Genomic DNA, 21929 nt, shown 5'->3' with positions numbered 1-21929 from the left:
CAGGCTGGAGTGCAGTGGCAAGACCTCGGCTCGCTGCAACCTCCGCCTCCTGGGTTCAAGCGATTCTCCTGCCTCAGCCTCCCGAGTAGCTGGGATTACAGGTGCCCACCACCACACCCAGCTAATTTTTTTGTATTTTTAGTGGAGACGAGGTTTCACTATGTTGATCAGGCTGGTCTCGAACTCTTGACCTCAGGTGATCCACCCGCCTCAGCCTCCCAAAGTGCTGGGATTCCAGGCGTGAGCCACCACGCCTGGCTAGTCCTCTAACTTCTCTGTGCCTCAGTTTCCTCATCTGGAAAATGGGGTGAGAACAGCGCCCACCTCCAGGGGTTGTTGTGAAGAGTCACTGAGTGAGCTCTAGCTGGAGGGTGTGACGTCAGTAAATCAGGGCTAGCTCCTTGTTCTGCCAGTTAACTCTTCGTCCTCTGGGTTCCCACTCTGCCTTCCCTCCTCCCGGAAGTCCTCCCTGACTCCCCAGGCTGGGGGTTGGGTCAGGCACTGGCCCTGGGCTCCCACAGCTCCCTGGGTCCCCCTGCCCACCCTGGGCTGACCACTCAGGGGCCAGGTCTGTGTCCCCAGTGGGCTGAGAGATGTAAGGACAGGGCTGAGACTGCCTCAGCCTCCACACACACAGCAGGGACCGCAGAGGGTGCTTCCCGGTGGGTGACATCACCATGACTTGCTGAGTGCTTACCGTCCATCCAGCACTGTTTTGAAAAAAACAGTTTCATTGAGAATTAACTTACATGCCATAAAAGCTCAACCATTATGGCCGGGCTCGGTGGCTCACGCCTGTAATCTCAGCACTGTGGGAGGCCGAGGTGGGCGGATCACGAGGTCAAGAGATGGAGACCATCCTGGCCAACATGGTGAAAACTCACCTCTACTAAAAATACAGAAATTAGCTGGGTGTGGTGGCACCTGTAATCCCAGCTACTCGGGAGGCTGAGGCAGGAGAACTGCTTGAACTCGAGAGGCAGAGGTTGCAGTGATCTGAGATCGCGCCACTGCACTCCAGCGTGGTGACAGAGCTAGACTCCATCTCAAAAAAAAAAAAAAAAAAGAAAGCTCAACCATTTTTTTTTTTTAAAGAGACAAGTTCTCGCTCTGTCCGCAGGCTGGAGTGCAGTGGCGCAATCATGGCTCACTGCAGCCTCCGACTCCAACTCCAACTTCTGGGCTCAAGTGATCCTCTTGCTTCATCCTCCTGAGTAGCTGAGACTACAGATGCATGCCACCACGTGTGGATAATTTTTTATTTTTATTTTTATTTTTCTGTAGAGACAGGGTCTTGTCATCTTGCCCAGGCTGGTCTCAAACTCCCAGGCTCAAGCGATCCTCCTGCCTCAACCTCCCAAAGTGCTGGGATTACAGGTGTGAGCCACTCTGGCCACCTCCATCATTTTTAAATGTACAGCTCAATGCCAGGCATTATTTTAAGCTCTTTATATATATTAGCTCATTTATATTCTTTTAATCTTCACAACAGTCTGTTTTTTTTGGAGACAGAGTCTCACTCTGTCACCCAGACTGGAGTGCAGTGACGCTATCTCGGCTCACTGCAACCTCTGCCTCCCAGGCTCAAGCAATTCTCATGCCTCAGCCTCCCGAATATCTGGGACCATAGGCATGAGCCACCAACACCAGGCTAATTTTTTTGTAGCTTTAGTAGTGATGGGTTTTCGCCATGTTGGCTAGGCTGGTCTCGAACTCCTGGCCTCAAGTGATCTGCCTGCTTCAGCCTCTCAAAGTGCTGGGATTATAGGCTTGAGCCATCACACCTGGCTTCACAACAGTCCTATGATTTGCATTTTACAGAAGAGAAAACACAAGTTCAGAGAGGTTAAGCTACTTGCCTAAGGTCACACAGCGGATGGGGGCAGAGGAGGGACTCAACTCCACGTCTTCCAGACAGCTAAGTCAGGGGGTCTCAATTGCTCCTCTCTGCTCTCCTCAGCATTGCTTGTTGGTGAATAAATGAATGAACAAGCAAAGGTGAGAATGGGTGGATGAAGGAATGAATGAGGAAATGAATGGTGAAAGGAATGAATGAATGAGCATGGGAACCCACGGCTGGGACGGGTGCCTCATAAGAGCAAGAATTTTGTCTGTGTGTTCTCTGCGGTATCCCAGGCTCCCAGGACAGGACTTGGCACACATGAGACTCTCAGTAAATATTGCTAAATAAATGCAAAATATTTAACATCTCAGCCTGGCCAACATGGTGAAACCCCGTCTCTACTAAAAATACAAAAATTAGCCAGGCGTGGTGGTGCATGCCTGTAATCCCAGCTACTTGGGAGGCTGAGACAGGAGAATCGCTTGAACCTGGGAGGTGGAGGTTGCAGTGAGCCGCATTCATGCCACTTTACTCCAGCCTGGGCAACAGAGTGAGACTGTCTCAAAAAATAAAAAATAAAAAAATTAACATCTACTATGGCAAGAGCACAGCTATCCAGTGTGAACTCTAGTTGGTGGATCGTGGGGAGATCCAACAGGTCCTGGGGAGGAGCTAGGGTGACAGAGGCGCGTGGCGAGCTTGGGGGTTCCATAGAAGCACAGGGAGATCTCTTAGCAAACATGTCAGTATTTTTAACAGCCTACATATACATACCAACGCACACCACTAATAACTGCTTAATGAATGAGTGAATGAAAAAATGGAGGCCGGGAGGCTGGGTGCGGTGGCTCGCACCTGTAATCCCAACATTTTGGGAGGCTGAGGCAGGAGGATCGATTGAGCTCAGGAGTTCGAGACCAGCCCGGGTAACAGAGTAAGACCCCGTCTCTACAAAAAAAAAAAAGAAAATTAGCCAGGTGTGGTGACACGCACCTGCAGTCCCAGCTACTAGGGAGGCTGAGGTAGGAGGATCGCCTGAGCTCGGGGAAGTGGAGGTTGCAGGGAAGCGTGATCCCGCCATTGCACTCCAGCAAAGGAAAAGGGGGATGATTGCCCCCTGTAACCAGATGGCTTGAGGGGCTGGGGCCAGAGTGAGGGGGGAAATTCTGGTCACTGGGGAGCCAGAGCAGTGGTACCCACTGAGGGCCTTGGCTATTTTGCCCAGACAGGATTGGGACAGCCAACAACGTGAACATCTTTACAGTCCAATATGCGAGAGAATGGATGCTACTGAGAATGGCTGGAGGGTGGGGGTCTGACTTCTGCCCTTTGCGCTCCTGTCTTTCTACTCCCACTCCAGGCTATGACTTCCCGGCCGTGCTGCGCTGGTTCGCGGAGCGCGTGGACCTCATCATCCTGCTCTTTGATGCGCACAAGCTGGAGATCTCGGACGAGTTCTCGGAGGCCATCGGCGCGTTGCGGGGCCATGAGGACAAGATCCGCGTGGTGCTCAACAAGGCCGACATGGTGGAGACGCAGCAGCTGATGCGCGTCTACGGCGCGCTCATGTGGGCGCTGGGCAAGGTGGTGGGCACGCCCGAGGTGCTGCGCGTCTACATCGGCTCCTTCTGGTCCCAGCCTCTCCTCGTGCCGGACAACCGGCGCCTCTTCGAGCTGGAGGAGCAGGACCTCTTCCGCGACATCCAGGGCCTGCCCCGGCACGCCGCCTTGCGCAAGCTCAATGACCTAGTGAAGAGGGCCCGGCTGGTGCGGGTGAGTAGTCCTGGGGGCTGGGTGCGCATTCTTGAGGAGGGCGCAGGGGGAGCCCCTGCCTTTCCTCTCCTACCAGTGCTGTGAGTCCCTGACTTATCAGTGCCCACTGATTATTCAAGAGAACTTCAGTTCTCTTGAAGTTGGGTCATTCTGGCACAGAGTGGAGCGGGGAGGAAGAACTGTATGGAGACTCATTCCTCTGCCTTTGGATTTCTGTGTCAACTCTGTGTCACCCTGGCTTCTCTGTCCTGGTATTTCTATTTCTTCCTCCTCCTCTTCCTCCTCCTCCTCCTCCTCCTCCTCCTCCTCCTCCTCCTCCTTCTCCTCCTTCTTCTTCTTCTTTCTTCTTCTTCTTTTTCTTCTTCTTCCTCTTCTTCTTCTTTCTTTTTTTTTTTTTTTTGAGACGGAGTCTCGCTGTCACCCAGGCTGGAGTGCAGTGGCGCGATCTCGGCTCACTGCAAGCTCCGCCTCCCGAGTTGACGCCATTCTCCGGCCTCAGCCTCTCCGAGTAGCTGGGACCACAGGCGTCCACCACCACGCCCAGCTAATTTTTTGTATTTTTAGTAGAGACGGGGTTTCACCGTGGTCTCGATCTCCTGACCTCGTGATCCGCCCGCCTCGGCCTCCCAAAGTGCTGGGATTACAAGCGTGAGCCACTGCGCCCGGCCTCTTCTTCTTCTTTCTTCTCTCTTTCCTCCTTTTCCTCCTCTTCTTCTTCTTCTCCCTCCTCCTCCTCCTTCTTCTTCCTTCCCTTCCTTCCTTCTTTCCTTCCTTCCTTCCTTCTTTCCTTCCTTCCTTCCTCTGTTCCTCTCTCCCTTCCTCCCTCCTCCCTTCTTCCTTCCTTACATCCTCTTTCGTTCCCTCTTCTTCCTTCTTTTTTAAGAGATGGAGTCTCGCTCTCTTGCCCTGGCTGGAGTGCAATGATGCAATCACAGCTCACCACAGCCTCGAACTCCTGGGCTCAAGTGATCCTCCCTCCCTAGCCTGCCCCAAGTAGCTGAGACTACAGGCACGTGTCACCACGCCCAGCTAATTTTTTATTTTTGTAGAGTCGGGGTCTTACTGTGTTGCACAGGCTGGTCTTGAACTCCTGCCCTCAAGTGATCCTCCCCCTTTTGGCCTCCCAAAGTGCTGGGATTACAGGCATAAGCTATATTGAATTTTTGAGCTTCCTATAAAATATAGACAGACCAATACTCATTATTCTACCCTCTTTGTTTATTTTTTGATAATTTATAAGATTGTGGTTCAAAGGTTTCCAAGTTCATTGGTTTATTCCACAAATATTTCTTTTTCTTTTTTTCTTTTTTTGAGACGGAGTTTTGCTCTTATTGCCCAGGCTGGAGTGCAATGGCGCGATCTCGGCTCACCACAACCTCCGCCTCCTGGATTCAAGCGATTCTCCTGCCTCAGCCTCCTGAGTAGCTGGGTTTACAGGCATGCACCACCGTTGTGTATTTTTAGTAGAGACGGGGTTTCTCCACGTTGGTCAGGCTGGTCTTGAACTCTCAATCTCAGGTGATCTGCCCGCCTTGGCCTCCCAAAGTGCTGGGATTACAGGCATGAGCCACCGTGCCCGGCCCACAAGTATTTCTGGAATGCTTTCTGTACACATGGTGCTGGCGCCGGAGATGGAGGGAACAGACAAGGGTCCAGCTCTCCTGGGGCTCATCTTTTTTTAAATTGAATTAATTAATTTATTTATAAGCTAGTCAAATTTAGGAGTGGGGGTGGAGGGGTGCATGGCAACTTTAGTGACACTAATAAGTTCTGGTAACCAAGGCCAGGTGCAGTGGCTGACGCCTGTAATCCCAGCACTCTGGGAGGATCACTTGAGCCCAGGCACTGAAGACCAGCCTGGGCAACATAGTGAGACATTATTTCTATTAAAAAAAAAAAAAAAAGTTCTGATAACCCACTACCATTGGACCAGCCCTGGGCTTATCTTTTGATGGAGGGAGACAGAATAAGTAAAAGACATAAAATAACGATGAAGGCTGGGCGCGGTGGCTCACGCCTGTAATCCCAACGCTTTGGGAGGCCAAGGGGGGCAGATCACTTGAGGTCAGGAGATTGAGACCAGCCTGGTCAGGATGGTGAAACTACATCTCTACTAAAAATGCAAAAATTAGCCAGGTGTGGTGGTGGGCACCTGTGATCCCAGCTACTTGGGAGGCTGAGGCACAAGAATCCCTTGAACCCGGAAGGCAGAGGTTGCAGTGAGTCGAGATTATACCACTGCACTCCAGTCTGGGCGACAGAACGAGACTGTGTCTCAAAAAAAAAAAAAAAAAAAAAAGCCAGGTGCAGTGGCTCACGCCTGTAATCCCAGCACTTTGGGAGGCTGAGGTGGGTGGATCACGAGGTCAGGAGTTCGAGACCAGCCTGACCAACATGGGGAAAACCCATCTCTACTAAAAATACAAAAATTAGCCGGGCATGGTGGTGCATGCCTGTAATCCCAGGTACTCAGGAGGCTGAGGCAGGAGAATTGCTTGAACCTGGGAGGCAGAGGTTGCAGTGAGCCGAGATTGCACCACTGGACTCCAGCCTGGGCAACAGAATGAGACTCTGTCTCAAAAAAAAAAAAAAAAAAAAAAAAAAGATGAATTTATTACATCTTAGGTGCTTCACAGCTCCGGTCTCCCACGACTCCTGTTTGATTGTGGCCACAGATTGTCCCCTTCCCTCACTCCTTTCCTTCTCTGGCCTCATCTCCCATTCCCCTCCCATCATCCCCTGCACTTCATGCTGGCAGCCTCAGTCCTGTACTTGCTGCTCCCTCCTCTTGGAAACCTCTTCTGCCTTCTTCCCCCGTCACCTGGCCATCCACAAGTCTCACTCCCTCCTCACCCCTTTCAAGACTCTGCTCAAATGCTCCCTTCTCAGGAAGGCTGTCCCTGCCCTCCTTTGAATGAATATAACTTCCACCATATGGGTCCTTCTTTACCCTAACCCTGTTGTCCTTTCCTTTCCTTTCTTCTCCTCTCCTCTCCTTTCTCTCTTTCTCTGTTTCTCTTTCTCTCTTTCTTTCTCTTTCTCTTTCTTTTTTTTCTTTCGTTTTTTTTTTTTTTTGGAGACAGGGTCTCCCACTGTTGCCCAGGCTGGAGTGCAATGGTGCGATCTCCGCTCACTGCAACCTCCACCTCCCGGGTTCAAGTGATTCTCCTGCCTCAGCCTCCTGAGTAGCTGGGGTTACAGGTGTGTGCCACCACACCTAGCTAATTTTTTGTATTTTTAGTGGAGACGGGGTTTCACCATATTGGTCAGGCTGGTCTCGAACTCCCGACTTCAGGTGATCCGCCCGCCTCGGCCTCCCAAAGTGCTGGGATTACAGGCATGAGCCACTGCGCCCAGCCAATCAGGGCTCTTTGAATTCCTTCACTGATTTATCCCCAGCGCCCGGAACAGAATTGGTGCTCTGTAAATATTTACTGAATGAATGACATTAAACAAACAGTTGCATTGAACAAAATCTCCTCTATGCCTGGCCTGGTGTTGGGTGGTGCAGGAGACACAGCAGTGACCACGGTGGTTCCAGCCCTGTCCTGCTGGGGCTCCCACTCCTAAATAATGAAGGCAGTTCCAGGGCTCAGTCCTCCCTGGGGCTCCTGGAGAGGAGACAGACCCATCCCCAGGCACCGATGACCCAGTGTGGTCACAGCTGGGGCGGGGTAGCTGGGGCAGGCAGAGTGGGCTTCTTTGGAGGAGAGGGCATCTGAGGGGAAATGTCAGTGTTGAATCTAGTGTAGACAGTGTGCATAACTCAATTAGAGGCTGAGGATGTGGCTGAGATCAGAGGTGGTGTGGGCTGTGTCCGGGAATCTGTGCTTTGTCCCTAGGGCACTGGGGAGCCATGGAAAAGTTCGGAGCAGGGAAAGGGGATTAGACTCAAGCTACCTTTTGGAGGGTGGATTCAAGGCAGGTGAGTCTAGGAGCCTGGAGACCAGGCAAAAGGCGTGGAGGTTCCTGGATCAGGACAGGCCTTGAGGAGGGAGAGGAGAAAGGAGAGCGCGGGTTTCAGAGCGATTTTGGATGTCAAATGGAACATTCTCAGGGGAGGCTGCCAGGGTGGAGGCGGGGCAGGAAGCTGGGCAGGCAGGGAGGCCAAGAAGGTTCTAGGGGGTGGAGGAGCCTGAGGTGTTGGTTTAAGGAGCAGCGAGAGTGGGTGAGTCAGAGCCCCCACCCCCACCCCAGGAATCCTCCTTCGGAGGGAGCGGCCCACTGTGGACGGGGCTGCCACTCCTGGAACCTTCGGAATTCACCTTGCGCTCCTCCGCCCAGGCGGCTCTGCAGTGTCTGTCTCTCTCTTTTTCTGTCTCTATATCAGTCTCCTTTCTACCTCTCTCTCAATCTCTTTCTTCTCCATTTTTACGTTTTCTTTTATTCTAACTCCCTTTTCTTTTCTTTCTCGCTCTCTCTGTCTCCTCCTGTCTCTCCATCTCTCCTCCGCTCCGCCGCCGCCCTCTCTCTGTCTTCCTCCTGGTCTTGCTTAGACTCCCCCAGGTTCGTTCCCGCGGGTCCCTTGGCGGGAGCTGGAGCACAAGGCGCAGGGACAGAGGGGTGGGGCCGGGCCAGACACCTGGTGCCGCCGCCGGGCTGGGGGCGGCACCGGAAACCCAGACAAACCCCGGAGTCAGGGACCCAGCCCCGGCCCAGCCCGCCCTCCCACCTTATCTCTTCCTGGCACCTTCCCCTGCTTCCTCTCTGGAAAAGCCATCAGCGCCCTCCCACCTCCCCTCCTTTGGTCCCTACGGAGCCGCCCTTCGGCCCTGCCCCCTGGCTCCATTGGCCCGCTCTCACAGGCGCCGCCCCCAGCCCGGCCACACCCCTGCTCTGATTGGTCCTTCAGACCCTTAGGCACTCCCTCCCCCTCTTCCTGCAGGTTCATCCATGGCTCCCCAGTGCCATTCAGGACACAGGAGCATGGGATTCAGGGTCCACTGTGACCAAGGCTCACTGCCCCTCCTTTGCCCCGTGTCGCACCCCCACCCCTACTCCTCACATATGAGTCTGCCACACTTGGTCGTCACCAACAATAGCCATACTGTTAACCTCCCCTCATGCTCTCCTCCAAAGATACCAGGCCTTCCCGGACTTTCTGGGAGGAGGCATTCACCCTCCTCCCAGTGCCTCAGTTTCCCATCTGTACGATGGAGGGTGTGGACGAATCCTCTGGCTCTAGGTCCTTTGGCTGAAGCGATAGCTGTTAGAAGGGGCGATTTTATGATGCTGTGATACGTAAGGCCAAGATCTTGGGAGGGTGTGATTCTAAAGACGCCAAGATGCCCTGAACCTTCAGACCACATTCTCTGCAGTGGCCCAGTGACGTCCATTCAGCAGTTGCCGAGCGCATGTGGCACTCTTCTAGGCTCTGGGGATACAGCAGGGAACAAAGATAAATTCCTTTTCTCATAGAATTACTTTTTAGTGGGGAAGCAAACATTAAACAAATCAATGGTTATGAAGAAAAATGAAGCGGAGGAAAGAGGGACTGGCGAGGGACTATTTTAGAGCAGTCTGAAGGAGAGGAAGGGGTGAGCCGAGTGGCGATTGGGTGGAAGAGCAGTCCATGCAGTGAGAACAGCATGTGCAAAGGCCCTGGGGCAGCCATATACTTGATGTGTTTGAACTGAGAGCGTAACGGGGCTGGAGACAGGGTGGTGGTGGAGGGTGGAAGAGATGAGGATTTAGAACCAGTCAGGGACCACCAATGTTCTCAGCATTCTAAATCTGTGATTCTTTAAAATATAAATATAAATATATATATATATATATATATATGTTTTTTTTTTAGATGGAGTCTCTCTCTGTCACCCAGGCTGGAGAGCAGTGGCATGATCTTGGCTCACTGCAACCTCTGCCTCCCATGTTAAAGTGATTCTTGTGCCTCAGCTTTCCAAGTAGCTGGGACTACACGCAGGTGCCACCACACCCGGCTAATTTTTGTATTTTTAGTAGAGATGGGGGGGGGTCTCACCATGTTGGCCAGGCTAGTCTCAAACTCCTGACCTCAGGTGATCCGCTGGCCTCAGCCTCCCAAAGTGTTGGGATTATAGGCGTGAGCCACTGCAGCTGGCCTAAAAGAATTTTTTAACAAGTCTTTTTTTTTTTTTTTTTTTTTTTTGAGATGGAGTCTCGCTCTGTCGCCCAGGCTGGAGTGCAGTGGCGCAATCTCGGCTCACAAGTCTTTTTTATTGAACATTTAAGATCATCTCATGGAAAGGCATTCATACTTTATCAGACATGATTCTCCCATACCTCACCCCACCAGCTCCCAGGGCCTCTTTCCTAGACGCAACCCCCATAAGTAGTTTCTTGTGTCTCTTTCCAGATATACTGCATTTTATAAAAGCATTTATTTGTTCTTTTTTTTTTTTTTTTTTTTGAGACTAAGTCTCACTCTGTTGCCCAGGCTGGTGCAATGGCACAGTCTCAGCTCACTGCAACCTCCACCTCCCAGGTTCAAGTCATCCTCCTGCCTCAGCCTCCCACGTAGCTTGGACTATAGGTGTGCACCATCATGCCCAGCTAATTTTTGTATTTTTAGTAGAGACAGCGTTTCACCATGTTGTCCAGGCTGGTCTCTAACTCCTGACCTCAGGTGATCGGCTCACTTTGGCCTCCCAAAGTGCTGGGATTACAGGCAGGCATGAGCCACCGCGCCTGGCCTATTTATTCATTTTTTTGGAGACAAAGGCTCACTGTGTTGCCCAGGCTGGAGTGCAGTGGCGACATCATAGCTCACTGCAGTCTCAAATCTCTGGACTCAAGTGATTCTTCCTCCTCAGCCCCTGCAATTCGCTGGGACTATAGGCGCGCGCCACTATGCCCAACTAGTTTTAAAAATTTTTTGTAGGCCGGGCGCGGTGGCTCACCCTTGTAATCCCAGCACTTTGGGAGGCCGAGGCGGGCGGATCACGAGGTCAGGAGATCGAGACCACGGTGAAACCCTGTCTCTACTAAAAATACAAAAAATTAGCCGGGCGTGGTGGCGGGCGCCTGTAGTCCCAGCTACTCGGAGAGGCTGAGGCAGGAGAATGGTGTGAACCCGGGAGGCGGAGCTTGCAGTAAGCCGAGATTGCGCCACTGCACTCCAGCCTGGGCGACAGAGCCAGACTCCGTCTCAAAAAAAAAAAAAAAAAAAAAATTTTTTGTAGAAGCCAAGTCTTGCTATGTTGCCCAGGCTGGTCTTGAACTCCTGGCCTCAAGTGATCCTCCCCCCTTGGCCTCCCAAAGTGCTGGGATTATAGGCATAAGCAATATTTAATTTTTGAGCTTCCTATAAAATATAGACATACCAATATTCATTATTCTGCTCTCCTTGTTTATTTTTCGATAATTTATAAGATTGTGGACTGGGCGTGGTGGCTCACGCCTGTAATCCCAGCACTTTGGGAGGCCGAGGCGGGTGGATCATCTGAGATCAGGAGTTCGAGACCAGCCTGACCAACATGGAGAAACCCCATCTCTACTAGAAATATAAAATTAGCTGGGAATGGTGGTACATGCCTGTGATCCCAGCTACTCAGGAGGCTGAGGCAGGAGAATCGCTTGAACCCAGGAGGCAGAGGTTGCAGTGAGACAAGATTGCGCCATTGCACTCCAGCCTGGGCAATGAGAGTAAAACTCCATCTCAAAAAACAAAACAAAACAAAAAAAGATGGTGTTTCAAAGGTTCTCAAGTTCATTGGTTTATTCCACAAATATTTCCTGAGTGCTTTCTGTACACATCGTACTGATGCTGGAGATGGAGGGAACAGACAAGTTTCCAGCCCTTCTTTTTTTTTCTTTTTCTCTTTTTTTGAGACAGTGTCTTGCCCTGTCACCCAGGCTGGAGTGCAGTGCAGTGAACGTGGCTCACTGCAGCCTTGACGTCCCCAGCTTCAGTGATCCTCCCATCTCAGCCTCTTGAGAAGGTTAATAAATCAAGTCATTAGGCCGGGCGCGGTAGTTCACACCTGTAATCTCAGCATTTTGGAAGGCTGAGGCGGGTGGATCACGAGGTCAAAAGATCGAGACCATCCTGGCCAACATGGTGGAACCCAGTCTCTACTAAAAATACAAAAATTAGCGTGGTGGCGGGCGCCTGTAGTCCCAGCTACTTGGGAGGCTGAGGCAGGAGAATGGCGTGAACCCGGGAGGTGGAGGTTGCAATGAGCCGAGACTAAGCCACTGCACTCCAGCCGGGGGGACAGAGCGAGACTCTGTCTCAAAAAATAAAAAATAACAAATAAATAAACAAATAAATCAAGTCATTATTTGCACCACTGCACTCCAGCCTGGGTGACAGAGCAAGACTGTCTCAAAAAAAAAAAAAAAATCCACTGTCCATTTGGGAGAAAATAAGAGCGAAGAAAGCAAAAAGCGAATAATGTCTTAGTATTGTTATTAAAATAATTTTGACCATAGGAACCCCTGGAAGGATCTTGAGGACCCCTGGGTTTCCCTGGACCACACTTCGTGAATTGCTGCTGTAGGGCCTTGTCGGCTTTGGTAGAAATTTTGAACTTGAATAAGCAAATTGAGAGTTATGAGCAGCATCTCATGGGCTCATGTTCCTTCCCTAAAAATGTCCTCTCGGGCCACTGCTGCATGGAGGAAGGGTTATTGGGGCAGGATGGGGAGCTGGGAGACCTGTCGGGCCACTTGGGTGTCTCCCCAGGCAAGAGAGGATGACTCTTGAATGGACATGGTGGCCACTGAGGTGGAGAGAAACGAGAAGTAGGGGAGAGGTTGGGTGTAGTGGCGGGTGCCTGTAGTCCCAGCTACTCAGGAGGCTGAGGTGGGAGGATGGATTGAGCCGGGAAGGTGGAGGTTGCACTGAGCTGAGATTGTGCCACTGCACTCCAGCCTGGGGGATACAGCCAGACCCTGTCTAAAAAAAAAAAGAAAAGAAAAGTAGGGGAGAGAGGGAGAGACATAGCAGGAGGCAAAAAGGACTCATTGATAGGTTGGATGTGGCTTATAAACAGGAGGAAGAATCAAATATCAAATCAATAATGATTTCAAGAGCTGGGCACCGTGGCTCCCGCCTGTAATGCAGCACTTTGGGAGGCTGAGGCAGGCAGATCATTTGAGGTCAGGAGTTTGAGACCAGCCTGGCCAACATGGTGAAAACCCCTCTCGACTAAAAATACAAAAATTAGCGGTGGCAGGCACCTGTAATCCCAGCTACTCGGGAGGTAGAGGCAGGAGGATCGCTTGAACCCAGGAAGTGGAGGTTGCAGTGAGCCAAGATCATGCCATTGCACTCCACCCTGGACAACAGAGTGAGACTCTGTCTCAAAAAGAAAAATAAAAGTGATTTCTAGAGCCAGACACAGTGGCTCCCGCCTGTCATCCCAGCACTTTAGGAGGCCGAGGCGGGTAGATCACTTGAGGTCAGGGGTTCGAGACCAGTCTGGCCAACATGGTGAAACCCAGTCTCTACTAAACATACAAAAATTGGCCAGGCATGGTGGCACATGCCTGTAATCCCAGCTACTCGGGAGGCTAAGGCAGGAGGATTGCTTGAACCCAGAGGTGGAGGTTGCAGTGAGCCGAGGTCACGCCACTGTACTCCAGCCTGGGTGACACAGTGAGACTCCGTCTCAAAAAATAAATAAATAAATAAATAAAATTTCTAGATTTCTGGCCTCAACTGGGAAGCCAGGGCTGGGGATGCCCTTTCCAGAGATGGGCACAGCTGAGGGTGACACAGCTCTGGGGGCTAGGCTCAAATTCCACTTAGGGCATCCTGGGATGCAGCTGTCCAGGAATGTTGACAAGGCAATTAGCTCTGAGTCCTGAGCTGGAGGGAGAGGCTTAGGCTGGTATGCAGATTCGGGAGTGGACCTCTTGGAGGGATGTTTAAAACTGGGAGGGACTAAGCTCACTTAGCAGAGAGGAGGAGCCCAGGGTGAGCCCCAGCAGGAGGCGGCCATGGGCCTCACAGTGTGGCGCCTCCACCTGCAGCACCTGTAACTTGTCAGAAATGCAAATTCTTGTCCAAACAGTGGCTCTTGCCTGTAATTCCAGTTACTCGAGAGGCTGAGGCGGGAGGATCCCTTGAGCCTAGGAATTTGAGGCTGCAGTAAGTTATGATCGCACCACTGCACTCCCGGCTGGGTGACAGAGCAAGACCCTGTCTCCAAAAAAAAAGAAAGAAAAAAAAAAAAGCAGGCTGGGCGCGGTGGCTCATGCCTGTAATCCCAGCACTTTGGGAGGCCATGGCGGGTGGATCACCTGAGGTTAGGAGTTCAAGACCAGCCTGACCAACATGGAGAAACCCCGTTTCTATTAAAAATACAAAAAATTAGCCGGGTGGTGCACACCTGTTAATCCCAGCTACTTGGGAGGCTGAGGCACAAGAATTGCTTGAGCCCAGGAGCTGGAGGTTGCAGCAAGCTGAGATTACACCACTGCGCTCCAGCCTGGGCAACAGAGCGAGACTCTGTCTCGAAAAAAAAAAAAAAAAAAAAGACTGGGCACGGTGGCTCACACCTGTAATCCCAGCACTTTGGGAGGCCAAGGTGGGCAGATCACGAGGTCAGGAGTTCGAGACCAGCCTGACCAGCATGGTGAAACCCCATCTTTACTAAAAATACAAAATTAGCTGGGCATAGTGGCGCATGCCTGTAATCCCAGCTACTGAGGAGCCTGAGACAGGAGAATTGCTTGAAGCCAGGAGGCGGAGGTTGCAGTGAGCCGAGATCGTGCCACTGCACTCCAGCCTTGGCGACAGAGCGAGACTCCGTCTCAAAGAAAAAAAAAAGAGAGAGAGAGAGAAAAAGAAATAAAAGAAATGCAAATTCTCATGCCCCAGCCCAGATCAAGTGAATCAGAATCTCTGGGAGTGGGGCCGGCAGCCTGTGTTTTAACAAGCCCCCTGGTGGACCCTGATGCAGGCTGAGGTGAGAACCCTTCCCACAGGTTCACGCTTACATCATCAGCTACCTGAAGAAGGAGATGCCCTCTGTGTTTGGGAAGGAGAACAAGAAGAAGCAGCTGATCCTCAAACTGCCCGTCATCTTTGCAAAGATTCAGCTGGAACATCACATCTCCCCTGGGGACTTTCCTGATTGCCAGAAAATGCAGGTGGGAAGCTGCCCAGGAGGGAGTGTTGGGGGTGGGTGATGGGAAGGTTGTTTTCTGGAAACTCTGAGATGGGACCTCAAAAGCCGGAGGGATGGATGGCAGGTTCTGGAAAGCGCCTCCCTCAAATAGTTCTGTGGGAGCATGGTTTTATGAGTCAGGCTAGGGGAGTGAAGAGAAAACCCAAAATAACAGTGGCTAAATTAAGATAGGGAGTTTTTCTTTCTTTCCTCCATAAAAAGTCCCAGAAAGTGGTCCAGGACTGGTCTGGTGCTTTTCAGAGCCAGGGATCTAGTCCCCTTCTGTCTTATTTCTCTTCCATGCCTGGCCTTCAGGCCCAAGGAACTTCATGGTACAAAAGGGCTGTGAAGGCTCCAGCCATTGTGTCTGTGTTCCAGCCAGCAAGAAGTTGGGAAGGGGGAAGAAAAGTGTAGTCTCTTTAAGAATGCTGTTTATCAGCCGGGTGTGGTGGCTCAAGCCTGTAATCCTAGCACTTTGGGAGGCCGAGGTGGGCGGATCACAACGTCAGGAGTTCGAGACCATCCTGGCCAACATAGTGAAACCCTGTCTCTACTAAAAATACAAAAAAATTAGCAGGGCATGGTGGCGGGCACCTGTAGTCCCAGCTACTTGGGAGGCTGAGGCAGGAGAATGGCGTGAAACCGGGAGGTGGAGCTTGCAGTGAGCCGAGATGGTGCCACTGCACTCCAGCCTGGGGGACAGAGCCAGACTCTGTCTCCAAAAAAAAAAAACAACAACAAAAAAACGCTGTTTATTTTATTTTCATTTATTTATTTGAGACTTAAATATTTATATTTCTAAAATATAAATATTTAAAATATATACAGCTGGGTGCAGTGGCTCATGCCTGTAATCCCAGCACTGTGGGAGGCCAAGGTGAGTGGATCACCTGAGGTCAGGAGTTCAAGAACAGCCTGGCCAACATGGTGAAACCCTGTCTCTACTAAAAATAATGAAAATTAGCTGAGCATGGTATTGCATGCCTGTAGTCCCAGCTACTCAGGAGGCTGAGGCAGGAGAATCCCTTGAACCCGGGAGGCAGAGGTTGCAGTGAGCTGAGATCGCAACACTGCAATCCAGCCTGTGTGACCGAGTGAGATTCTGTCTCAATAAATAAATAAAATATACACTTTAAAAAATTTATTTATATATTTTTTAGAGATTGATTTATATATTTTTCAGAGACTCTGTTGTCCCAGGCTGGAGTGCAATGGGGTGATCATAGCTCACTGTGTACTTGAACTCCTGGGCTCAAAGGTCCTTCTGCCTAGTCTCTAGAGTAGCTGGGACTGCAGGCACATGCCACCATGACTGGCTAACTTTTTTTTTTGAGACAGAATCTCACTCTGTCACTCAGACTGAAGTGCAGAGGTGCGATCTTGGCTTACTGCAACCTCTGCCTCCTGGGTTCAAGCAGTTATTGCACCTCAGCCTCCCAAGTAGCTGGGCCTGCAGGCATGTGCCACCACATCCAGATAATTTTTCATACTTTTAGTAGAGATGGGGTTTTGTCATGTTGGCCAGGCTGGTCTCGAACTCCTGACCTCAAGCGATCCTCCTGCCTCGGCCTCCCAAAGTGCTGGGATTATAGGCAGGAGCCACCATGCCTGGCCAAGAACACTTTCTAGACCAGAGCTGTCCAGCGGTACTTTCTACAATGATGGAAATGTTTCATTCTGCACTGTCCAATATGGTAGCCACTAGCCACATTAAAATGGAATGTTAAAGTGTATTTCTTTTTTCTTTTTTTTGAGATGGAATCTTGCTCTTGTTGCCCAGGCTGGAGTGCAAATGGCATGATCTTAGCTCACTGCAACGTCTGCCTTCCGGTTTCAAGCGATTCTCCTGCCTCAGCCTCCCAAGTAGCTGGGATTACAGGCATGCGCCACCATGCCCAGCTAATTTTGTATTTTTAGTAGAGACGGGGTTTCACCATGTTGTCCAGGCTGGTCTTGAACTCCTGACTTCAGGTGATCCTCCCACCTCAGCCTCCCAAAGTGCTGGGATTACAGGTGTGAGCCACCCAAGCCTGCTGAGTTTTTTTTTTAACTTTCAATGTTGTGCGTGCTGGCTGGGCAGCTGGAGTTGGGTAGAGGGCGGTTAGGGTTCTAGGCCGGTGTGGATGCTCTGAGAAAGCTATACTTGATGCGAAAATATTGAAGTCTTTCTCTGCTAGCTGGCAAAGGGCTGCTGCTCTCACTCATCAGAGGGGCCCCAGCCTCCCCACCCTCCAGTAATTCTGGGGCACAGGAGAAAGCCTCTGGGACCTTGTTGTCCAAATATCTTCTCAGTGGTGGGTGCCCAAGCAGAACAGGTTGTTCAGATGTTCAAATACTTCTGCATGTGTCAGTAAAGAGCTGCCACCCTGGCTGGGTGCAGTGGCTCACACCTGCAATCCTAGCACTTTGGGAGGTTGAGGTGGGAGGATGGCTTGAGCCCAGGAGTTTGAGACCAGCCTGGGCAACATAGCAAGACCCCCGTCTCTACAAATAAAAATGTAGCTGGGTGTGGTGTTGTGTGCCTGTGGTCCCAGCTGCTTGGGAGACTGAGGCCAGAGGATCGCTTGAGGCTGGGAGTTGGAAGCTGCAGTAAGCTACGTTGGCGCCACTACACTCTAGCCTTAGTGAAAGAGCGAGACCCTGTCAAAAAACAAAACAAACAAACAAACAAAAACGGCCAGGCATGGTGGCTCATGCCTGTAATCCCAGCACTGGGAGGCTGAGGCGGGCGAATCATGAGGTCAGGAGTTCGAGACCAGCCTGGCCAACATGGTGAAATCCCGTCTCTACTAAAAATACAAAAATTAGCTGGGCATGGTGGCGCATGCCTGTAATCCCAGCTACTTGGGAGGCTGAGACAGGAGAATCGCTTGAAACCGGAAGGCAGACGTTGCAGTGAGCTAAGATCATGCCATTTGCACTCCAGCCTGGGCAACAAGAGCAAGACTCTGTCTCAAAACAAACAACAAAAAACCCCACAACAGCTGCCCCCTTGAGCTTCTCCAGTGTCCTGGTACCACCTTGCAGCCTGAGGGCCTCAGGGATGGCGCCGCTTGAATTCTGGGTGCCCCTGTCCCCCACCACAGGAGGTGCTGATGGCGCACGACTTCACCAAGTTTCACTCGCTGAAGCCGAAGCTGCTGGAGGCGTTGGACGAGATGCTGACACACGACATCGCCAAGCTCATGCCCCTGCTACGGCAGGAAGAGCTGGAGAGCACCGAGGTGGGCGTGCAGGGGGGCGCTTTTGAGGGCACCCACATGGGCCCGTTTGTGGAGCGGGGACCTGACGAGGCCATGGAGGACGGCGAGGAGGGCTCGGATGACGAGGCCGAGTGGGTGGTGACCAAGGACAAGTCCAAATACGACGAGATCTTCTACAACCTGGCACCTGCCGACGGCAAGCTGAGCGGCTCCAAGGCCAAGACCTGGATGGTGGGGACCAAGCTCCCCAACTCGGTGCTGGGGCGCATCTGGAAGCTCAGCGACGTGGACCGCGACGGCATGCTGGATGATGAGGAGTTCGCGCTGGCCAGCCACCTCATCGAGGCCAAGCTGGAGGGCCACGGGCTGCCCACCAACCTGCCCCGTCGCCTGGTGCCACCCTCCAAGCGACGCCACAAGGGCTCCGCCGAGTGAGCAGGCCCCCCTCCCCATGGCCCTGCTGTGGCTCCCCAGCTCCAGTTGGCTGCACGCACATCCCTGCCCTGGCTCACACACGCCCTGCCTGCCCTCCCTGCCCAGCTGTAAGGACCGGGGATCTCCCTCCCAACTACCGCCAGACACCCCGGTGGAAGAATTTAGAGGAGACCACGGGAGGGACAAGGCTTCTCTGTCCACCCTTCACACTTCCAGCCTCACGTTCACTTAGGCACATCGCACAGACACTGGCACGCACAGGCATCCATCCCTCTGTCATTCATTCAAATATTTATTGAGCACCTACTATGTGCCCAGCCCTGTTCTAGGCACCGGGCATTACCATAGAGAACAAAATAGACAAATACATCTGCCCTCATGGAAGGTGACATTCCCAGGAGAGGGCATCTTCAGTCACACGAACACACATTAATTCCTGGCAGGACCCCAGCCCCTCCCCTCGGTGAGCAGCCCTGTGGTTGAAATGACTAACAGATAAACAGACCCCCTTCTGCTCCGCTTCCTCCTGCCCAGCGAGGCAACACCCTCAACCCGCTCCATCACATCCTCAGGTCTCGGGACCATGGGGGGCTCAGAGGGGAGACACACCTACTGCTTCCTCAGATGGGCCCCTCCGCAGCCCCTCCCCTTGCTCGGGGAAAGCCCCCAATTCTGCCCACACCCATTTATTTCCTTCCTTCCTTCCTTTTTTTTTTTGTCTTTGCCCCCAATTCTGTCCACACCCATTTCCTCCCTTCCTTTCTTTTCTGTCTTTCTTTTTTTTGATGGAATCTTGCTCTGTCGCGCAGGCTGGAGTGCAGTGGTGAGATCTCAGCTCACTGCAACCTCAACCTCCTGGGTTGAAGTGATTCTCGTGCCTCAGCCTCCTGAGTAGCTGGGACTGCAGGCACGCGCCACCACGCCCAGCTAATTTTTGTATTTGAGTAGAGACAGGGTTTCACCATGTTGGCCAGGCTGGTCTCGAACTCCTCATCTCAGGTGATCTGCTTGCCTTGGCCTCCCAAAGTGCTGGGATTACAGGCATGAGCCACCGTGCCCGGCTTCACACCCATTTCTTTAAAAAGGATCCCGTAGCAGGCAGAAAAGCCCCTTCCATCCTGCTCTTCCGAGACTGTACCCCCTTGTAGGTATTTTCGTCCTCCACCCACGTGTCCCTGGCTGGAAATGCCCAGCCTGCTCCTGGCCCCCTTGAAGCCTCCCCACAGCTGGTGGTCTGGACTTAAGGATTGCTGGGCTACCGCCTCTCTGCCCACCACCATTCCATATTTAAGTGGAACCCCTATGTAGAAAGGCCCCGGGGCTTTATTTTAGTCTCCTTTTCAGGGATGTCGTGGGCGGGGGAGGGGGGTTCTTGGTGCTACAGCCCTCTCCCCACCCCTAAAGGGACCCCGACGCAGTTTGCTGCCTTCACCACGTATTAGTGCTTGACCCTGGCAGGGGACCCCATGGAAAAGATGGGGAAGAGCAAAATACATGGAGACGACGCCCCCTCCAGGATGCTCGCTGGGATTCCCACGCCCACCATTGTCCCCCACCCCGTGGCTGGGAGGGGCCTCTGAACGGAACAGTGTCCCCACAGAGCGAATAAAGCCAAGGCTTCTTCCCATGTGGCAGTCAGGCTGGCTTGGGACAGGGATCGCCCGCCCTCCCCCAGGGAAGGAGAGACCTGGGCAGGATTTGGGGTGGGAGGAGGCCCCCTTCCGTGCTCTCAGGGGCGGAGTGGAGTCCGTGACTCAACGCAGCGAGGCCTGGTGACTCAGGCCTGGGCTGGGGGCCAGAACGGCATATTTTCCGAAGAAAAGTGACTCTGGGGCCCTCCCCCCGGGACATCCCTCCCTCCCACCTCCCGCGACGGGGGCCTGGGAACCAAGCCCTGGGGCGCGCGCGGGGTGTCTGTGTGTATTCGGGCACAAACTGCTCTCCCAGCTCCCGCCCTGCCGGCAACGTGCCCTTGCACAACCTGGGTACATAACTCCCGACGCGTAACACCAGGAACACACTGGTTTCTGGTTGGGGAAGTGGTGACCTTGCCCACAAAGGCTGCCAGGAGTGTGCGCGCGCTCACGCCCCGGGGACTCTTGGCTAAAGCTGGGCAGCGCACCGTGCGCGCCGAGTCCCGCGCACTCACACCCAGGCCACACCCACGGCGTCCCGGGACACGCTGGCCGCGCACTCATTCCGCCCACGCGGGCTCAGTTTCGCGGCTCGCGGCGCCCCCTGGCGGACGCTCAGGAAACAGACAGGCTGTGGTCGCCAAAATTCCTGCCCAGGTGATCCGGAGTCAGGTCTCGGGGCTGCGATCCAGGGCCTGTCACCTTTAGGGCCTGTCACCTTTCCAACGCTCTGCGCAAGGATCCAGTTGAGTTTCGCTGTGTGACCATGCGTGTGTCGCCTGCCCTCTCTGTGCCTTTTTCCTTTATGAGTCCAGAGTGGCTTTTATGAGGCCTGGATTCCTTTGATTTGATTGTTTTGTTTTTGAGACAGGGTCTTGCTCTGTCACCCAGGCTGGAGTGCAATGGTGCAATCACAACTCACCGCACCCTCCAACTCCTGGGCTCAAGCGATCCTCCCACCTCAGCCTCCCGAGTACCTGGGACTACAGGCGCACACCATCACGCCTGGCTAATTTTTAAATTTTTGGCAGACACAGGATCTCACTATGTTGCCCAGGCTGGTCTTGAATTCCTGGGCTCAAGCGATCCTCCTGCATCGGCCTCCCAAAGTGCTGGGATTATAGGCGTGAATCACCACGCCCTGCCATGGATCCCTTTGAATGGCTGCCAGGGCCCAAGAGCCTCTGAGCTTCCTTCCTTATTTGTAAATAGCAAAGATGAGTTGATTCTAAGATGAAGCCTCAGAGGGCAAGGCAGTAACAATAGCTAACACTCAGATACCAGACGCAGCCTTAAGCGCTTTACATATGTTTAATCTTCTGCATGATTTATGAGGCAGATGTACCGTTATCATCATTATTTTACAGATGACGAAACTGAGGCACAGTGAAGTACCCCGCTCAAGATGAATGATTCTGAGTCTGCACTTCCAGGGTCCTAAAAGTGTATGTTTTTTTTTTTTTTTTTGAGACGGAGTCTCGCTCTGTCGCCCAGGCTGGAGTGCAGTGGCGCAATCTCGGCTCACTGCAAGCTCCGCCTCCCGGGTTCATGCCATTCTCCTGCCTCAGCCTCTCCGACTAGCTGGGACTATAGGCACCCACCACCACGCCCGGCTAATTTTTTGTATTTTTTAGTAGAGACGGGGTTTCACCGTGGTCTCGATCTCCTGACCTCGTGATCCGCCCGCCTCGGCCTCCCAAAGTGCTGAGATTACAAGTGTGAGCCACCGCGCCCGGCCAAAAGTGTATGTTTCTAACATTTCTCTAATGTTCTGTGCTTCCAACTTTGATATTCCGAAAGTTACTTGATTTCTAAGATATTAGGATTGGAACATTTCAGAGGACAAAACTTCTGAGATTGGAATGTGTGTTGTGCAGAATCTGCCACTGACGGTTCTGACTTTCTAAGAAAATGAGATTAAAAAATAATCAGGCCGAGCATGGTG

The 21929-nt window shown here is 52.4% G+C and overlaps 1 protein-coding gene across 1 annotated transcript in view; it reads left to right on the top strand.

Annotated features, from left to right (window-relative positions):
- Positions 1–19971, top strand: part of EHD2 (EH domain containing 2) — a 29265-nt gene extending 9294 nt beyond the window's left edge. Inside the window, exons 4-6 of the mRNA XM_032169321.2 lie at positions 3204–3616; positions 14531–14695; positions 17799–19971. Coding sequence (XP_032025212.1) covers positions 3204–3616; positions 14531–14695; positions 17799–18350 — 1130 coding nt within the window. The 3' untranslated portion in view covers positions 18351–19971. The remainder of the gene's footprint in view (positions 1–3203; positions 3617–14530; positions 14696–17798) is intronic.
- Positions 19972–21929: the final 1958 nt, after the last annotated feature.

This window comes from Hylobates moloch, unplaced genomic scaffold, assembly GCF_009828535.3.
Source record: "Hylobates moloch isolate HMO894 unplaced genomic scaffold, HMol_V3 SCAFFOLD_12, whole genome shotgun sequence".
NCBI lineage: Eukaryota > Metazoa > Chordata > Mammalia > Primates > Hylobatidae > Hylobates > Hylobates moloch.
This window is presented reverse-complemented; position numbering and strand designations above follow the sequence as displayed.